The sequence below is a fragment of the Polypterus senegalus genome, chromosome 6 (genome assembly GCF_016835505.1).
Source record: "Polypterus senegalus isolate Bchr_013 chromosome 6, ASM1683550v1, whole genome shotgun sequence".
Taxonomy (NCBI): Eukaryota; Metazoa; Chordata; class Cladistia; order Polypteriformes; family Polypteridae; genus Polypterus; species Polypterus senegalus.
The window spans coordinates 177,934,939-177,953,281 of record NC_053159.1 but is presented as its reverse complement, the minus strand read 5'-3'; the positions used below and the strand labels follow the sequence as shown (position 1 = coordinate 177,953,281).

At 34.7% G+C, this 18,343-nt stretch overlaps 1 protein-coding gene across 2 annotated transcripts in view; it reads right to left on the bottom strand.

The window, feature by feature from the left end:
• Positions 1-5,277: 5,277 nt before the first annotated feature.
• itga6a (integrin, alpha 6a) overlaps positions 5,278-18,343 on the bottom strand; it is an 84,097-nt gene continuing 71,031 nt past the window's right edge. Inside the window, exons 18-26 of one of the 2 annotated variants that reach the window (XM_039757632.1) lie at positions 18,106-18,183; positions 17,913-18,015; positions 14,597-14,770; positions 13,646-13,750; positions 12,903-13,010; positions 12,511-12,609; positions 10,496-10,621; positions 9,895-10,026; positions 8,176-8,263 (exon numbers count right to left, since the gene is read on the bottom strand). In XM_039757632.1, coding sequence (XP_039613566.1) covers positions 9,919-10,026; positions 10,496-10,621; positions 12,511-12,609; positions 12,903-13,010; positions 13,646-13,750; positions 14,597-14,770; positions 17,913-18,015; positions 18,106-18,183 — 901 coding nt within the window. In that variant the 3' untranslated portion in view covers positions 8,176-8,263; positions 9,895-9,918. Of the gene's footprint in view, positions 8,264-9,894; positions 10,027-10,495; positions 10,622-12,510; positions 12,610-12,902; positions 13,011-13,645; positions 13,751-14,596; positions 14,771-17,912; positions 18,016-18,105; positions 18,184-18,343 lie in introns of both variants that reach the window. The other variant, XM_039757631.1, reaches the window with a different exon arrangement.

Sequence of the window (18,343 nt, the reverse complement as noted above, 5' to 3'; positions counted from 1 at the left end):
AAGATTAATTTCTATTTAACTAGTTGCTTACCTCAATATGTGTGTTTATGTACCTGATAAGAAGGCTGTGTACTTTACTTTTATAATGGATGTAAATACAGTAAATTTATATGCTCTGAACCAATTGTCCATGAAAATCTCTAAACAGGAAATTGAATCAACTGAATTGGTTACAAAACATTTTTATTTTAATTTAGAATAATAGAAGATAAGGGCGGCACGGTGGTGCAGTGGTAGCGCTGCTGCCTCGCAGTTAGGAGACCTGGGTTTGCTTCCTAGGTCCTCCCTGCGTGGAGTTTGCATTTTCTCCCTGTGTCTGCGTGGGTTTCCTCCCACAGTCCAAAGACATGCAGGTTAGGTGGATTGGCGATTCTAAATTGGCCCGTGTGTGTACTTGTGTTTGTGTGTCTCCTGCGGTGGGTTGGCACCCTGACCAGGATTGGTTCCTGCCTTGTGCCCTGTGTTGGCTTGGATTGGCTCCAGCAGACCCTCGTTACACAGTGTTTGGATTCAGTGGGTTGGAAAATGGATGGATAATAGAAGATAATTATTTTCCCCCTGTGGCCTGGGGTTAGATACAACACGAAACAATGACAGCAATTTTAAGAGGCCGAGTGCAGACGGAGGTGCTCATGTTATGTTTCATCCGGGATTCCTTCTCTGGGTAAGGCTTAAATCTTTATGTCCCTTTTTAATTCTTTTGTTAACACTAAAATTGTTTGTGTTTATTATGTGTAGTCTTTGTTTTTCATTTTGGCTACGTATTAATGCCTTGGTTATGTTCCAAGTGTTTTGTGGGTGGTTCCCCAAGAGGCAGGGCCACCTGCCAATCGCCACCAGGAACTGCCCTCATTTCTCTAAACCCAGAAGGTCTCCCACAGTTCCTGGTTGTTCATACGAAAGCCGCTTGGTAAATGGAGAGTTTCTGCTGTGCTTTTTGATTTTTCTGAATTACTGACCTTCTGCATCGTGTTTTGACCTCACTTTGTATTTGACATTTTTGGGACTGTGTTTGCTTGGGATTGCCTTATTGTCTAGGCTCATGCTTTATGCATTTTATGCTCTAAACATCTGCACAGTTTGACAGAGCATTTTTGTGGAAATAAAAACTTTGTATTGAAATAAAGTTCTGTGTTTGCCCAAGTTACTAGCAAGGTTTGACAGTTTTACCCTGAAGTGGGCACTTTTGAATGTGCTTTGGGACTCCCAAGTCACAACAGCAGGCATAGAAGTTAAAGTGAGTGTGAGTGTATATGGATAAAACCCAAGGAATTCTGACTTCTAAAAAGAGTTTCAAGGTTACAAAAGGTGTGTGAGGGGTAGTACACCCTATGGTAGTGAGGCATGGCTGGGAAAAGTGGAGCATTAAGGCAAAGTTAAATTTGAACAGAGAGGAGAATGAACAAAAGGATGTGCAGAGTGTCACAGGGCACGAGAAAGATGAATGCCAAGTTAAGAAAAAGACTTGTGTAAAAGACAGGTGTTGTAATGAGGAGAAACAAGCAGAGGTGCTTTAGGTATGTGGAGCAAAAAGCAGAGGATGACTGAGAGAAGAGGAGGTGGAAGAGATCAACCCAAAACGGAGGACAAAGAGGATGTGGTTGGAGCTGGTGGTGGATTGGATCTGACCCCAAAGGATGTCCAGGACTGCAAGAGTGAAGGGGGATGTGGGGGGATAGGGATGTGTAGAAACTGTCTAAACTGACTTAACCTGGAAGATGGCCATTAAACTGGAATTTATGAAAAAAATGTCATTCAATTAAAGTCAAAGGAAAAAGTCTGACAATTTTCACCAAAAAATTATAATTAAGTTAACTCTAATTTAGTATTTAATTAGTCTAAAACAGAAGCAGGATAAGAGTTTAAACGTTAAAAATCACTTTATGTATAATGTATTTCAGTCAAGGAAATAGTGTGGTTAACACATCTGTTCAATGTTGTACGGAGAGGGGGTAAGGCATCCTTGGAATGGCAGACTGGTGTGGTGGTCCCTATATTTAAGAACAGTGACCAGAGGGTGTGTTCCACCTACAGACTCCCCTGCCTCTAAGGTAAGGCGTATGTAAAGGTGCTGGAGGGAAGATTCCATCCAATGGTTGAGCGGGTGCTGTACAAGTGCATGGTTGTGAAGTGGGAACCAAGTCTAAAGACAAAACCCTCAGTTTACCGGTTGACCTACATCCCTGTCCTCACCTATGATTATGAGCTATGGGTAATGACCAAAACAATGAGATCATGAGTACAAATAAGGTTTCTTTGCAGGGTGGCTGGGCTGACACTCCATTACAGGGTCATAAGCTCAGCGATTCAGGAGAGTCTTAGAGTAGAGTTGCTGCTGTTCCAGACTGATTTGGAACCAACTGAGGTGGTTTAGGCATGTTGTAAGGATGCCCACGACAGCTCCCGCTAGAGCTGCTCTGGACACGTCCTACTGGTCAGTGAACTTGCGGAAGACCCATGATACACTGGAAGGATTATACCTCTCAACTGGTTTAGAAACTCCAGGATGAGCTGCAATCTGTAGGTCAGGACAGGGAAGTCTGGGCTGACCTGCTGCCACTGCAGACCCCTGCCAGGAAAACTGGTTGAGATGAGAATTTGAGTTACTCTACTTTATTCTGATCAGAAGGTATATCAGTGTAGTCTGAAATGTTGATGAAACATGCCTCTACATTTTCTGGCTCACTTTATTGTGTTGTGCACACTTTTAACTCAAACTCACCACAAATTATATGCCATACCACTCTCTAGGCCTGCTTAATCCTGAGCAGGCAGCTAATACATTTTTAAAATAGCAACCAAAATGAATTTTCATGTATAACCAACACAATTTAATAACCCATCTTTAGACTAAAAAAAACCCAAAGTGTTTAATGATTGCTCATTTTATTACAAAAAATCCACAGATACAAAATAATTTGCTTAAAAGCAAGTATTCAGGAATTATTTATAACTTTGAAAAACAAACCAGTGATGAGACTTTGTAATTAATCACTTTATAAATTTAATTTATTTAGAAATAGAGAAATTGTGAATTCAGTGTAAATTAAACTGGGAAAAAGTTAATATAATTCTGGTCAACAAATCAACACATTACTTTAAGGTAACTCACATGTACAAGTTTCAAACATTTCTAGTGTTTCATTTTACAATTCACACACCACCCACTCAACACCCCCCAACATATCCTTGATCAATTCAGGATGAAAAACGTAATTTAACATTCATCAAGAAAAATGTAAAACCTTGTAAATGTAGCCTTATGTATAGCTCTCATATTTAAACCTTTATTTTATAATAAAAAAACAAAAACTATGAAATACTGTAGATCAGTGTTTTTCAACAATTGTACTTACAGAACTATGTCACCTGCTTTCAAGTGCCAGATTATCTGGAAATAACTCTAGTAGAAAATGGTGTTTGTTACGTCAAGCCTGTGCAGGTCAATGAGAGAGCATGCACCGGTATGACTATTAGTGTAGATAAACTTCTGGCGTCTAGATCTTTCTTTGCACTTCTGTGAAAGGTAACACATACAAGTAAAAAAAAGTGCTTGCTTAAAACAATTTCATAACACAGTAATTTAGGATGAAAACCATCCCAGGGTCACTGCCTACATACATCTAATAGCTCTGAACCTGATAGGTGAAGTGACCCACATAAGAAGTCATTACTAGAGACTGAACCTTCCTTATTTGAAGTCCAGTGATTTCCCTGCCTACTGGTTTAAAATGGCTTTTTATTCCTTAACAGTTGCATTAGGATATTTAATAAATCGCTTCTCTTGTATAATACTTTGTATTAAGCAAACTCATTAAATTATACTGATGATTACTATCTGACAATCTTTATATGGCAAGCTAAACAACTTTATGAACACAAATTAAAAAAAAGTTTAGATTTTTGAATGATTAATGCAGCAATTAAAAATAATAAAATGCAGCAGATGTAATTTGCTAGATGGGCATAGCAAAGACATTATACACTGCAGTGGTCCCTTGTTTGCATTTTGTCAGATAAAATGTCTGAATTCTGCTTGACATATTCAGAAACATACTGCATATCAGATTAAGTGGACATTTAAATAAGGAGGAATATTTCAGACAAAATTTAATATGCAAACAAATATATTGTGAAATGTGACAATAAATAATTATTCATGATCACTTATTATGTTAAGTGTCATATTATGTTAATTTATGTAATTATTTGTTCATTAATCTATTTCAGTGACCCTGCATGCAACACGAAATATACCTTTGAAATGAAAAACTGTCACTTTCAAATGTCAAAGTTGAGAGGGTGGGCACTAGTGAGTGCTGTGTGTTGATTGATGAATTGTCAGTAGAGTGCCCATAAACCTTTGGCCATCAAGACTTCAAATGATGGATTCACAGCTTCTTGATATTCTGGCCAACTTTTTCATACCCTCATGTCCATTTTGAACATGCATAGTCACAACTCGTGAGCAGATGCTTTGCTTGCCTTGTGAATCCTGTGGCTTACAGGCATCTGCAAAGTTGAGACTGTGCCTGTCCCCTGACCAACAATTCACCAATCAGAAAACAGAACTTGCTACAGCACACCTTCTCAACTCTGTCAGTCAGTCATTTTCTAACCCGCTTATTCCTGAACAGGATCGCTGAGGATGATGAAGCCTATCCCAGCTGGCTGGAACAATCCCCTGGACAGGGAACCAGTCCATTGCTGGATCAAAACACACATAAACAAACACAACTGGGCTAATTTAGTGCCTCCAATTCACCTAACTTGCATGTAATTTGGACTGTGGGAAGAAACTGGAGCACCCGGAGGATATCCATGCAAACTTCATTAAGGAGGACCTGGGATGTGAACCCAGGTCTCATTGTGAGGCAGCAGCGTCCTGCCTCTCTCATCTCTAATGGGTGAAAATGGCAGTTTTCATTTCAAGTTGCATGCAGTGTCAATGAAATAAATGAAAAAAAAAAATTACACAATTTTATTTTTTTTATTTATTTTGTGACATTTCATGGTACATTTATTTATTCATTGTTGTCTGAAATATTACTGTATTTTTTCCTTAAGTAAAGCTAGTTACAACATCCATCACTAAAAAAACAAGCCACATTGTTTCAAGAAACTAATTGAAACAAAATAAGTAACCATGCCAGCTTTGTTATCTTAGTTGGCTTCTTAAACCAAAAAAAAAAAAAAAAATAAGGACATTATAATATACCACAATTTCATCGGGTTAAGTGTTTAAAATTTCAAGTAAAAGCCAGAAGAGAACTATAGTCCACAATGAATATTATTTATTCTTTGATATTCATAAAACAAAATGAATACAACTGATATGTATTATAGAAATACAAGTTTACAGTTCTGAACGTTTATTAATTCATTTTACCAAGAAGATAAAGACCATGGTTTCTCAAAGGGTAAATTTCCATAGTCCAGTTCATCTCAACAATATCGGTGTATCTGACACAAACAAGACATTTTGACTGCTATGCAAATGGCAAAAGATAAACAGGTTTGTATGTGGATCAGTACTACAACATCGTTCCAAGAGATCTATGAGAAAACACTGATTGGGTTTTTGATGCTGAAATTATTTTTGTGGATTACCTCTCTGTGAAACATAGCTGATGAGTGTCCTCCAATTTTACGTCATGTAAACAACACTGGATGTACAGTGATTGATAATACTGGTCATCGACTTATCACACTTAATCTCACTTTAAGGGCTATGTCACTTTACAAGAATTTTCCAGTGATTTTCAGTCATAGCTTTAAATTTACATAATTGTACTGACTCACAGGCAGTGGGCAGTACTCTCATGAGCTCAGTCAATTAGTCTGACATACCCAGCAACACTCTGCCACTAGTTCACAACTAGGTCTGACGAAGTCAAACGGGTTGATTTTCTCTTTGGTAATAGGGGTGAGTTCTGTGTGCATGAGAGATGACAACTAATAAATGATTGATTTCCAGAAGTATAATGCATACAAGGCAGTGACAAGGAATAATGAACACGGGTGCTTTGGACCTCACAAACAGAACAGAAGCGCTCATCTGTGTAATGTCTCATGTTTTACATACCCCTACAAAATGGAACAAAGTTTAAAAAAAAGAAAAGATTTCAGCTGAATTCACCATACAGATTCACCCATCATACAGAACCAGCTCTCAGGCAGCACACTATTGCACAAAGTCGGCAAACAGTTGCTAAATTTTAAAAGACCAGCGATTTTCAGTCATGTTAACTGATATGGTCCAGCAACAAGTTCAGCAATTGCAGTCAGCAAATCCGATGACTAAAAGTTGCACAATGTAACATCGGCTTTAGGGAATACAGGAAAATCAAGAAGGGTTTTACTGGAAAAAAGAAAAACACATAAAATTGTCTCTCTGCTGGCATGGTTAAGAAGGGCTAAATCTTAGAGATCCTCATTTCCACATGTCTCTCTTATTAACACAGATCTGCATGTTGTACTATATTTATGTAGATGTGAAGTCATCTACAGTATTTTAAGTGGTCATTCATTTCCACGTTGAGGTGTTTCAGACACATGCCTGTGTAAATGGATATTGGTCACATGTGAAATTTCTTAAGACAGTCATATAAAATGCTATACTTGAACAGAAACACAACTGTGATCAGTCCTGCAGTTTAAATGTAGGCAAAAGTGAATGAAGGACTACACTCCATTTCCTTTGCTATAAATTAACTTCATGCTAATTAGATACATAATATAACATTTTCATTTCTGCACCGTCAATTTGCAAAATTTAAAGACTGTTGGTTATCTGGCAAAAACAAAGATATTTTTAGGTGTACTCTTTACTGTTTGACCGTTCCTCATTCTCTTTTAAACAACTCTGCGCTGAACAGATAACAGCATACTACTCATCTAATATGTACATTCTTTTCTCCCCTTTTTCCGGTTAAATGACAACAATGAATCAAAGTAAGGCACTCATCAAGCATGCAAAAGAAAAAAAAAACTGTAAATTAAAACTCCTGAAGAAAATGTTTAATCAATTCATACATTTTCTAATCCCAATTTATCCATTACAGGGTTGCATGGAGCTTGAGCCTACCCAGGCAGCACTAGGTGCAAGGCTAATAATCAAACTTGTATTTACTTACGCCAGCACCAACACTGAACCATCTCAGAGTTGCTGATCAACCTAAAATGCACATCTTTGTGCCCCAGAAAACATGTTCAATACATATCTTTGTAGTCACTTTAAAATTGTACAGGCAGAGTGTATATACCTAATTAAACAAAAATTTACAAATGATAAAAGTTGGCCACTGCGTAAGAAACCTGTATATGAAGGAGTTGCACGTGCTTAACATACATGTTTTTAAAAACAAAAACACAAAAAGGACACAGAAGTACAATTCTTTAACCTAGGGAGCAATTAAATAAATACTGACACATACTAAAATATTTAAATATATACAAACAGTACAAAAATTATTTTCCAGCCTATTTATAAAATTGATCCAAGAGAAATTATAAAGCTCTAATGTGAGAATTTAAAATCTACAATATTAGAAGTTACAATTAAAACACACAAAAGGAAATACGCCCACATATAAACACAATTTAAGCAACATTTTCAACAGATACTAGTAAAAGCTGCAGAAATTAACATTTAATCACAACACTGACAGCTAAATTAAAACTTAAGAGTTGGTGAAAAAGGTCACTTTGATATTAAGAGAATCTTAAAAAAAAATCTTAACAGATCATAATGGAGAATGTCCCAAAACCACAGTAAGAATATTGTATTTAGAACAGCAGTATGTTCAATTTTTGTTTTTGAGCCTAGATTTTTTTTCATCTTCTAAGCAAAAGATAATGCTGGTGAAAGGCTTTTCTAACAAAGATTGACTTTCAACTTCAATCAGAAAGCAAAGCTTTCTAAAGCACTTTTTAGCCAGTTGGAACACACAGTTCCATCCAATTAGTTCCTTTTTTAAAATATTACAGAAAAATACATTCAGCCTGTGCAAAATCAATTACGTTTAAAGTGTGCAATGCACACACTTTTAAGATCCAGCAGACCCCCCTACTTGTCCTCCTTATAAAGCTGTTTTGACTTCTAAGAGTAACTTTCATTCTCATTCCATGTTGTCATCCACTGCTTTTTTTCAAGTTTTTCTTTTGATCCTCTATCTTTTATCTGTCTTTCGTCCTTACGGATTCGCACAGCATGGTATCTTGGAACACTATCATTATATTTGGAACGCTTGAAAAATCCACACTACAGGAAAGGAAAAACAAAAAAAAAATATCAATTAATAACACTGGTTCAATTTTGCATCAAATGTTAAGATTACACAAACTACAAACTGAAATATTTGGTTATCACACAGCAAATGCAAACACTGCAGGCTTCACACGAATTTAGAAAGCCAAGGCAAGCAATTAGTGTAAGAGAAAAGCACAAACATTAGGGCTGCCAAGTAAACCGAACAAAACATTTGCTACAGAGCAAAACATTTTATATTGCCTTTCTATGGTGAAAGCTGTTTCAAGGAGCATAACAAATGCAGCGCTTTATTATTGCTTACATTCACTCACACAACAACCAACTGGAACACATGGAGAAAGGAACAGCAGACAAAGCAGCTTATCCATAAAGTCAGGAGGAAAACACAGTGCTACTCTTCCTGGGGAAACTGCAAGATTTCCTTGAGAAGCTATTCCCATTAGCTAAGTAAATACTAAAGTTAGTGGAAGGTTATTTGTAGCAGCATCTGTCAGCTGAACATGTTGTAGATTTTTCCGCAATAGGTTTGTAAAGAAAGCAACAAAACTAAAAATAAGAACAAAAAGAACTGTTTTATTAATGAAGATCTGCAAAATAAATGTACTACTTTCTCTTTTTCTTAAAGCAAGAACTTAATTGTGAATATCCAAAACAAAACCTTTGAAAGTAAAGTTTAAAGGACATGGATAATACTGTGGCCTAAAGAAAGAGCAAAAGACTGTAGAAGTTAAGTTTTGATGAGAAAAGGTTTATGCAATTATGATAAAAGTGATAACACACAGCATCTATGCACTTAAAGGATAATAGGTTTTTGACTTTTGTAAAACTAAGATGTGAGACTTAAGAAACTAGCTGTGTCACCCTGACTACAGGCCTCAGTTATAGTGCTGTTGATTAATCAGATGTATGAGAAGTACTATGTGACTAAAGAAGTACTTTTCTGTATACAATTTTTTTTTTTTTTTAAATAAGGGTTAAGTTAGTAAAACATAACTGCTGTAGAGGAATTTGTGCTTTTCAAACTGACTGACCATGGCTTTTATTAATGGTCATTGCAAAAAAAAAAAAACAATTTTACAAGAAACTGTATTCTTTTTAATTGAAATGGATATTCAGTATGTATAATGGGAATTCTGGGTATATATTATTATCATTAATAGATGTTTACAATTTTCATTGGTTTATGTTTCTCAGTTAAATATTTCTTTGCATATTCTTAATGTTTTAATATATACAGATATAGATACTCTTAAATCCACATATAGATACAGCATATACAAACACTGCATATTTAACTGAGACAGAGAGACACAGAATTCGAGATTACCACATTTTTAGACAAGGACTGAGGAAATATATTTCAGGCTGGATGTGAACAAGGATTCACTTGAAATCAAATAACTTATGAATGATTTCAAATAATCGATCTTGAAAACGACAAAAATTGTAACACAGTGAATACATCTTTCCATAGATAGCTTCAAGATAACACTGTAAGCAATAAGAAAAAGCTTTAAAGAAGCAGCAGCTGCCTGAAAGCAAATGTTAGTTGAAATTAAGCTTCCCACAAACCGTGCTCCCATCCCAAACGCAACACCCCAACAGACTAGATGATTGTTTACCACTTCACGGAATGAAGACGAGCACTAAGCATCAGTGGTAAGTCTTTCTTTGTCGGATGGCTGGACATGGATCTCAGCCTTGTGATAAGCAGCATCATATTGGTCTTTTTTGGCTCTCTTGAAGAAACCACACTAAAAGGAAGCAAGGTGTTGGTCATTTAAGTAGGATACGAAATTTTGTGGAAAAAATAAAATGCAAAGATCCTTCAAAATGTATGATTCTGACAGGCAGTTTGTTGATCTTTCTTGTTTAAATTAAATAATCCATTGACAACATATGCATACCGAACAAAAACTAAATTAAATTTACAAATGAATTAAAAGGAGGCATGACATACTCGTATTGGCCACTCACGCACCAACTGAAGTTTATAAAACAGACAGGCTATTGTGAAATGTGCATTTACTAAATTAAGTGCATCACAATAAGAAATTTTCATCAAAGCTTGTAATTAGGAAACTCTGGTTAACTCATGAGCAGATACGTTTCATGTTGCTGAGTATTTGCAAGTCTCGTTTTTCCTACAGGACAAGCAGAAATAAAAATACATTGTTAACTAAAAAACATTTAATGGTTCTAATGCAGGTATCCAGTTCTCACCTTCCATAGTAAAAACACAAGCAGTCCCAACATGAGGATCCCAGCAAGAATTGCAACCAAGATTATCCACCAAGGAATGCCAGTATAAGGAGCTACTGTTTTTTCTGGGAACACAGTTGTCCGAACCTATCCAAGGCACATAAAAACAACCACTATTATTCCACATGAAAAGACTGAAAAAAGTTTTCAGAATAGAGGAAAGAAAGCTTCTTGTAACTGGTATAAAAACAAAAACTTATTTTGTGCAAGTTTTGATATATTTATATAAATAAATGTTCATTAACTTATAATTGAAAAAATATTGATTATAATTAAAGTGCACAGCTATGTAGTGTTGTCAGAACATTGACTTATCAATACATATTGATTCTGAAATTTGGAATGGTATCAATTGAGAGAGAGAGAGAGAGAGAGAGAGAGAGAGAGAGAGATACATTTTCACTACCTTACTCAAGTTAACAACATGGTGTATTACAAATAGTTCTTATTCAGATACCATTTTGTTAAAATCAGTCTTGTATTAACAAATTTGTTTGAATAACAGATTTTGTAAGTTAAGTTAATTATTTTCAATAAGAAATAAATAGGAGTTTTTATTGACAATGCCCAGAGTGTTTCTGAGTATTTCTATTTCTGTATGTAAAAGTATGTCATCTTTCAGTTGCTACATAAGCAAAAGCATACAATTGACTACTTTAAAATTTTATATTTTGCCACATCTCAGACGAGGAATCTCTAGATTGATAAAAAGAAACAAACATCAAGAAACAATACTAAATGTACATACAGCAAATAAAGGGCTCTGATATGACCTTACATGCAGAGGATTACTTAACAGTGTTTAGGAAGCCAAACTAGAAGTTGGGAGTTTCTAAATTGAAATGTTTGCTTCCTTCACAATTTCATAAATAAATTCACTCCTTCATTTTGACTAAAATCCTTTTAAGTGAACTCACATACTTAGACAATTTTAAGCAATAAATATGGAATCTACAGTTAACTATTTTGTTAAACTTTAAATAAATGCAAACTTAACAGTTTAAGACCATAAACTCAAGAAAGCATGGGTACTTTGCTTCTAAAGGTAGTAAATAATCATTTTACCGCATAGCCCAGGTACTATTTTTCTTGTGAGGATACGGTTTTATATTTATTTATGCGAATTCTCAATTAAATACAAAGTCAAAACAAAACCAATTGTACGGCAAAAAAAATTTACTGTGATTTAGTCTGTAAGGAGTAAACCACCCCCTGGAGGGTGAAAGGTTGTTGCACAGGAAGACTATAGCTGGTTGTTTTTTAAAATGGCTGAATCTCATAATTTTGGTGTTTTGTTCAAATATTACACCTACAGAATATTTTGCAATGTGTCTGTAATCACAAAATGCAGATCAATACTCTATAGCTATCTTGGCTTGAAAAATTGACATATTTGGTACATTTTTAAGCTTTTCCTCTGTGCCCCATAGACTACAATGTAAAGTGCCAGAGCAAGCAAAATTCTTTTTTAATTTATAGAAAATGATCAACTTTAGAACAGAATTTTGTGTGGCAACTGCACACATGTGAAGAAATAACTGACTTGAAAAAAAAACATGCTTATTCCTTAAATTTAGCACCACCCATATTCTGCAACTCAGAAGGTAAAATGTTGAGTTGAAAATTATTCCAGGAACAGTTTGCCAATATTACCTTGATACATTTTGATGGTGTCCAAATAGATAAAAAAACCTCCAACCCCTACATATCAACCAAATACGTTCCTTTTAGCCTTTTTTAGTCTGTAAAGGATTTATTTTCAATCCCAATTTAGCAAAATATTTCAGTATCTACTATCTTCGTAAATACAGAAATATGACAAGGAATACATTCCCATTTGCATCAAATTGTGTTTGAGGTTTATTGGCATTCAGAAGGAACATCACAAACACTACCTGTAACATCATAGTTTCCTTACAAGCTTTTGGTTGAAACATAAGCAAATTTTAATCTCTCAGTTATGTTTTAGCACCTACCTGCGTATCAGCATTTCTGAGCCTAATGTTCTTTGCAGAGGAATCAATTTTGATAGTTGCTTTGATTAAAATATCAAGATAATTCATGGTTGAGTACTCCTGTTGAGAAAATAAACTAATTATAAGAAGGATCGATTATTACTGTGTATCTATCTTTAACACTTTCTATCAATTTATTTTGATTCAATATCTTTAGTAAAGATTTTTTTTTTTAAATCTATATGGGTAATTTAAAAATCCCATTTCCACAATAAGATATCCAAGTTTCTTTTTAAATGCAGCAATGTTCCCTCACCTTCTAAGAAAGAGTTACTTAATGTTCCAATATGATATCCTTCCAGAAGCATCCTACCACTCTAACACAACAGAAGCAACAAATACACTGTTTTTACCTCAAGAAATGTGCTATTCCATATTCTTGATCGGAGGACCACAAAAGCATTACTGTCTAGTCCCTGTAGTGGGCACTGAATTGTTACACACCTGGTATTACTACAATCCTTAAAAGCAAAATAGAAAAAAAAAGAAAATATTTAATACACTTAAATATACCACATTTTCCTTAAAATGACATAATCAATATTAAATACCATAAAATAACTACCAATGTATGTAAGCATACGTAAATTATGGATTCACAACAGATATAACTACTAAGGAGTGACTCCTCAGAAATGTAATTCAAATCAAAGTTAGCATATTTAAAAAATTTTTAAAGTGAAAAGGTAAAATAATTTAGTAGACTGCATACATTGCATCAAAATACAACTTGTAAAAAAATTACAGATTTTAAATAGCATTGAAGCTTATGCTACTATAAAATTGACCCAAACATTTTTACTATTACCTAAAATAGTTTGCAATATTCTCTATATAAACATAAATCACATGCAGACTGTATTTGTAATTATCAGCACCATAGCAGATGTTTTGTATCTGTGAAATTAAATGCTATTTAGAAAAAGCAAGGGCATTTGAAGGACCGTCAAATCCATAAGGTAACAAAAACTATGATACTTGTACTGAAGCAGAATGTTCATTAATAGGGTTTTCTCATTAATACATTATTTGTGTCAATTATTTAAAAAACATGTTGACTCATCCAAAATACTTTTTGGAAGAAAAGGGTTTTTACCAGAGTCGTATATTTTCTTTTTTCAGAAAAAAGAAAAAGTTTTCCATCATTTTCAGAGCGCTTTTCTCGAATGTCCCGTTTTTTCCTTGAAACAGTTGGAGAGTCCTGTGTTGGACACGAGAGGGGAAAAAACATTTTTTATATAGTAAAACTGCAACCAAGTTTAATACAACCTTAAATGTACTGACAATAAAACTCATTCGTTTTTAATGCAACCAAAAGGGTTGGGCTTAGCAACAACTAAGAGCAACTGTTAAGCACAAGCCTGGGTAACCTGCAGGTTGTACCCGATGTAAAGTTCTGTTACTACTTGCAAGAAGTTTACTTGTGACTAGTTTTCACCTGTGGCCATGCGTCTTTATTAAAGAACATGTTTTGAAGAAACATCTGGCAGTGAACTTACTTATTATTACCCTAAGAAAAAAGAAACCCATTATGGAGGTGGCATCTGCACCAGTAACAGGCACACAGATGGGATACTTAAAGGAGCTAATGCGAGTTCTGTTGTGGGATAATTTTTATGCAGAAAATAAGCTACTGAATCATGGGTTGTACTTGCTTTTCACACATTTATTGATAATGTGAAATCTGTTTTGTGTTGCTCGTATCCTAAAGGTGAACTTATTTTTCCACATAATTGAATTAATAGAAGCACTCTTTTACAAACATCCAGCAAGTCTACAGTCTTTGGGTCTAATTATTAAACAGAAACTAATCCCCAATTGTAAAATTGTATATAATCCTTTACTTTTTTATTTAAGAATTCAAATAAACTGCAGCATACGCTTATTCTTTAGTTTAGTAAACCTTCATAATCTTCCAGCTTCAAATTGTAAAGATTAACTGAACAATAATCCTTATTAAAATTCATTAAACTGAATCCATGTACAGTCCATACACTTTTAAAGTCAACATACTTTAAAACTAGCTAAAAATAAATAATAACATTACCTTCAATCTTCTTGGATTTATCTCTGAAAGAGGAGAACAAGACTTTGTTTCCAAACCCTTGGTATCAGTTTTTACCAAATAAAGAAGCCATTTTCCGTTAAGAATCTCCTTTGGCCAACTGATGTCCAGATAAGCTGTCCCAAGAGTTTTGAGGGGTTTGCCAAGATTGATAATCTTAAAATAAAAAAAAAAAAGTAAAAATTTCATTACTAAATATCTATTTTTTTTTATCATATGTGCTACTTCCAGTTTTAAAGTCACCTGTAATTAATTCAGAGCAGGCTACCACAAGTTGGAATAGAATGACTTGATTTTACACTAGTACATGTGTCAAATGAATTATAGACATACATTCTATATTTAAAGGTTATTTCATCTCAACTAGAGTAGAAAGCTGGAAAAAAAAAAAAACAATCAAAAGGTGCACCTAAATAAAAGATGCCTTTGCTTGTGTCAAGTGTCGATAGTGAATATTTGAAGATGCACCCTCTGGGGCCTTTATTTTGAGCTTTAGGATGTTATTCTTAATGTATATTCATTTTTTAAGACAAATTACGAGCAGAATCTTAGAAGACACTTGCTTTGTTCGAAAGTATTTATCAGAGGTATTGTGTATTTTCAGTCTATTGATTTCTTGTTTTTTTTGTTTTTAATAAATTTGCAAAAAGACATAAAATCCTGTTTTTGTTGTGTCATTCGTGGGGTAGTTTTCTGATGAGGACAAAAATTAAATGAAATGATTTTAGCATAAAGCTGCAACATAACAAAATGTGTAAAAAGTGAAGGAGTCTGAATACTTTCCCAATCTGTTGTATGCTGGAAAAAATTTAAACATTTAGATTTGCACAGATGCCTTTCCAGTTGCTACAGCCTAAGTTCCTGGAATTTTCAGGAAGCAGCACTAACCAACATGCCATCATGCTGCCCCCCTGCCCATACACAGCTGGATAAGCTTTTACCAACTAGTAGTTACAAAAAAATAAGTTACTGTCACATTAATGTCTCTTTTAGCAAAATGATACAATTCTAATTTAGCTAAAGAATTTTGAAGCATTAGCATAGAAAATACATTAAACTGTGTACATCAGCTGTTTATGTTAGGCATAACAACAGAAACAAAAGTGATGTTTCTTAAAAGGGGCCTTCTTCACGGCCAAGTCATCTCACATTCTATCAGTCCTTCCATCTTTGGATTTATGTCTGTACCTTCATGAATTACATTCAAAGAAGGCCCACTGGGTATGGTCAGATTTGCATAAATTTTCAGTTCTGTCTTATCTGTAAAAACATTGTGAGCAAGCTGTCTTACAACTCTGTGTTCTTCACCCACAGTTTGCTCAGTCCAAAATATGCCATCTCACGTGTTCTTCTTTCTCTATGCCAGATTCATGCTGGCTGTGCATTTTGTATTACAAGTTGTATGAAAACATTGTGATACTATTTAAAAGCAAGCTGGTATCCATTTTTTACCTGACTGAAATTACCACAATGCCTGCAGTTTTTCAAATGTATCTATTTTTTTTTTTTAAATCACTTAGTATGAAAAAATATGAGTAATTGTAAGTGTGACATTTTATTATTAAATATATTCTAGTTGTCTGCAGAAGAGAGACTGAAATTTCTATTTGGGTAGCAGTGTTCAGTAATGTCAATAATACCACTAGGTGAAGAGTTGTGAAAGATAACAGGACAAGCAAATGAAGTGAAGTGCGAGTCGGAGGGGTCTACATTTCACACATGGGCACAAGTACTCAATTATGTTGCTTCTGCTGGTAATACAAAACAAGGAAAGATATCATCAGTGATGTTTTCTAAATAGAATTTTAAAGTTACAACAACATGGCCATTTGCAGTGCAGATATTTAGGAAAAGTCAAGGAATGTCAGTAGCATGACACACACTGATGAAAATTACAAATTCAAAAACAAAATGCTTATTGGCATCATTGATGGTGCTTCTTGTGTTATTGATAAAGTGCTTGACCCAGAAGGGGATAAATCTTAGAACTAACTTTTATTTCTTATATTGGCTTCTTTTAACTAGCCCCAACAACTTGGGGGAAAAAACATGCTTGAAGCATCTATCCTTAAAATCATCAGGGTATGTTTTCACAAAGTATCTGATGCACGAAAAGTAACTAACATCAGCACTTTAATGGTGAAATTACATCTACACCCAAATATATTAATTTATAGACCAACATCAAATGCCATTTACCTTTTCTTTCTAACAGTACTTAAAACATTAGCAGCCTCAAACTTTTAGTCTCATTTCAGCCTAGCTGTCACATCAGTCAAAGAACAAACACTAACTCATGTTGTAAATGACATTCTAATATCTTCAGAACAAAGATATGCTACAATTGTTATGCTCTTAGATTTAAGTGAAGCTTTTAATTACTATTAACCACACTTAGTGATTTCACAGACTTGGACATTATGTTGCACTCTAAGTTGTTATTGTGTTATTCAGGTGTATCATACCGATTTAAATGTGCGCACAGACATAGGCGTAGTGGTGGCTCTGAGGCTAGGGATCTGCACTGGCAGTCGGAAGGTTGCCGGTTCGAATCCCGTAAATGCCAATTGGGACTCTGTTCTGTTGGGCCCTTGAGGAAGACCCTTAACCTGCAATCGCGGAGCGCTTTTAGCAGTGATAAAAGCGCTATATAAATGCAAGGAATTATTATTATTATATCAGCATCAGTACATTCTGAAGATAGATATGGTGTCCTTTGGTTCAGAGTAGCTTGACCATCAGTGATTTTGCTTTATGTGCTGCCACTACGGATACAGCCCATAAATGTTATTTTAGGTTGAGAATGACACTCTGCTATACTGCAATGCTTTATTCTGAGAGGAATGATACAAACCACTATGGTGGCACCAGACTTCTCCAAAGTATTAACACTTTGAAGAGTACTGCATTCCAAAAATATCAGTTTAAAAATAATTTAGTACAAAGAGTCGAAAAAAAAAACCCAAAGTAAATTGGCAAATTGAACTGTGACAATACTCAAGCTGACTGTGCTATGAGAGACAATATAGTAAAGCTTTCTGCAATTAAATTGTATTTATTCATAGTCACTGAAATCGGACCATATTTATAGATTCCAATATATAGGTCTCAATGGTATGCCTTTGTAGTGTATGAGAAAATCAATTTAAATATGACAAACTGAACTCACCATAAAGGTGGTGGTTGGAACTGAACCAGGATTCAAGTGTCATGAGTAAGTAACACTAACCACTGTGTCATAGAGACACTCATTTTAAAAAGGATGACTTTTTAGTTAAAAAAAAAAAAAAATACTTACTCTGAATTCATATTCAATTAAGCTTCCAACATCATCTTCCGTTTTCATTGCACTTTCGCCTACAACCGTTCCTCCAAAGTATACTTGGGATGGTTTTGCCACACTATTACAAGTAAAAGAAGAACATTACTCCAATCGTCATTTTGCAGCTATTGACATTAAAAGCAATCCTTACTTTTTCAAGACTTCTTACCCTGATACAGATAATAGTAGCTCAATAAACACTTTTGCCCTTGCTGTTAAGGGTTCCAAATTCTTTTGTTCACTTGTCCTAAAATTTAGAATATAAAAAAGTTATAAATAAATGGCAATAACCTAGCCTGCACATGAAAATGTAATTACATAATCAAATACTAATCCAAATTCTAAATTCTGAAGCAGAGTTTGTTTTATGAGGAACAGTTATTATGGACAGAAAGGCGGTCTATGGT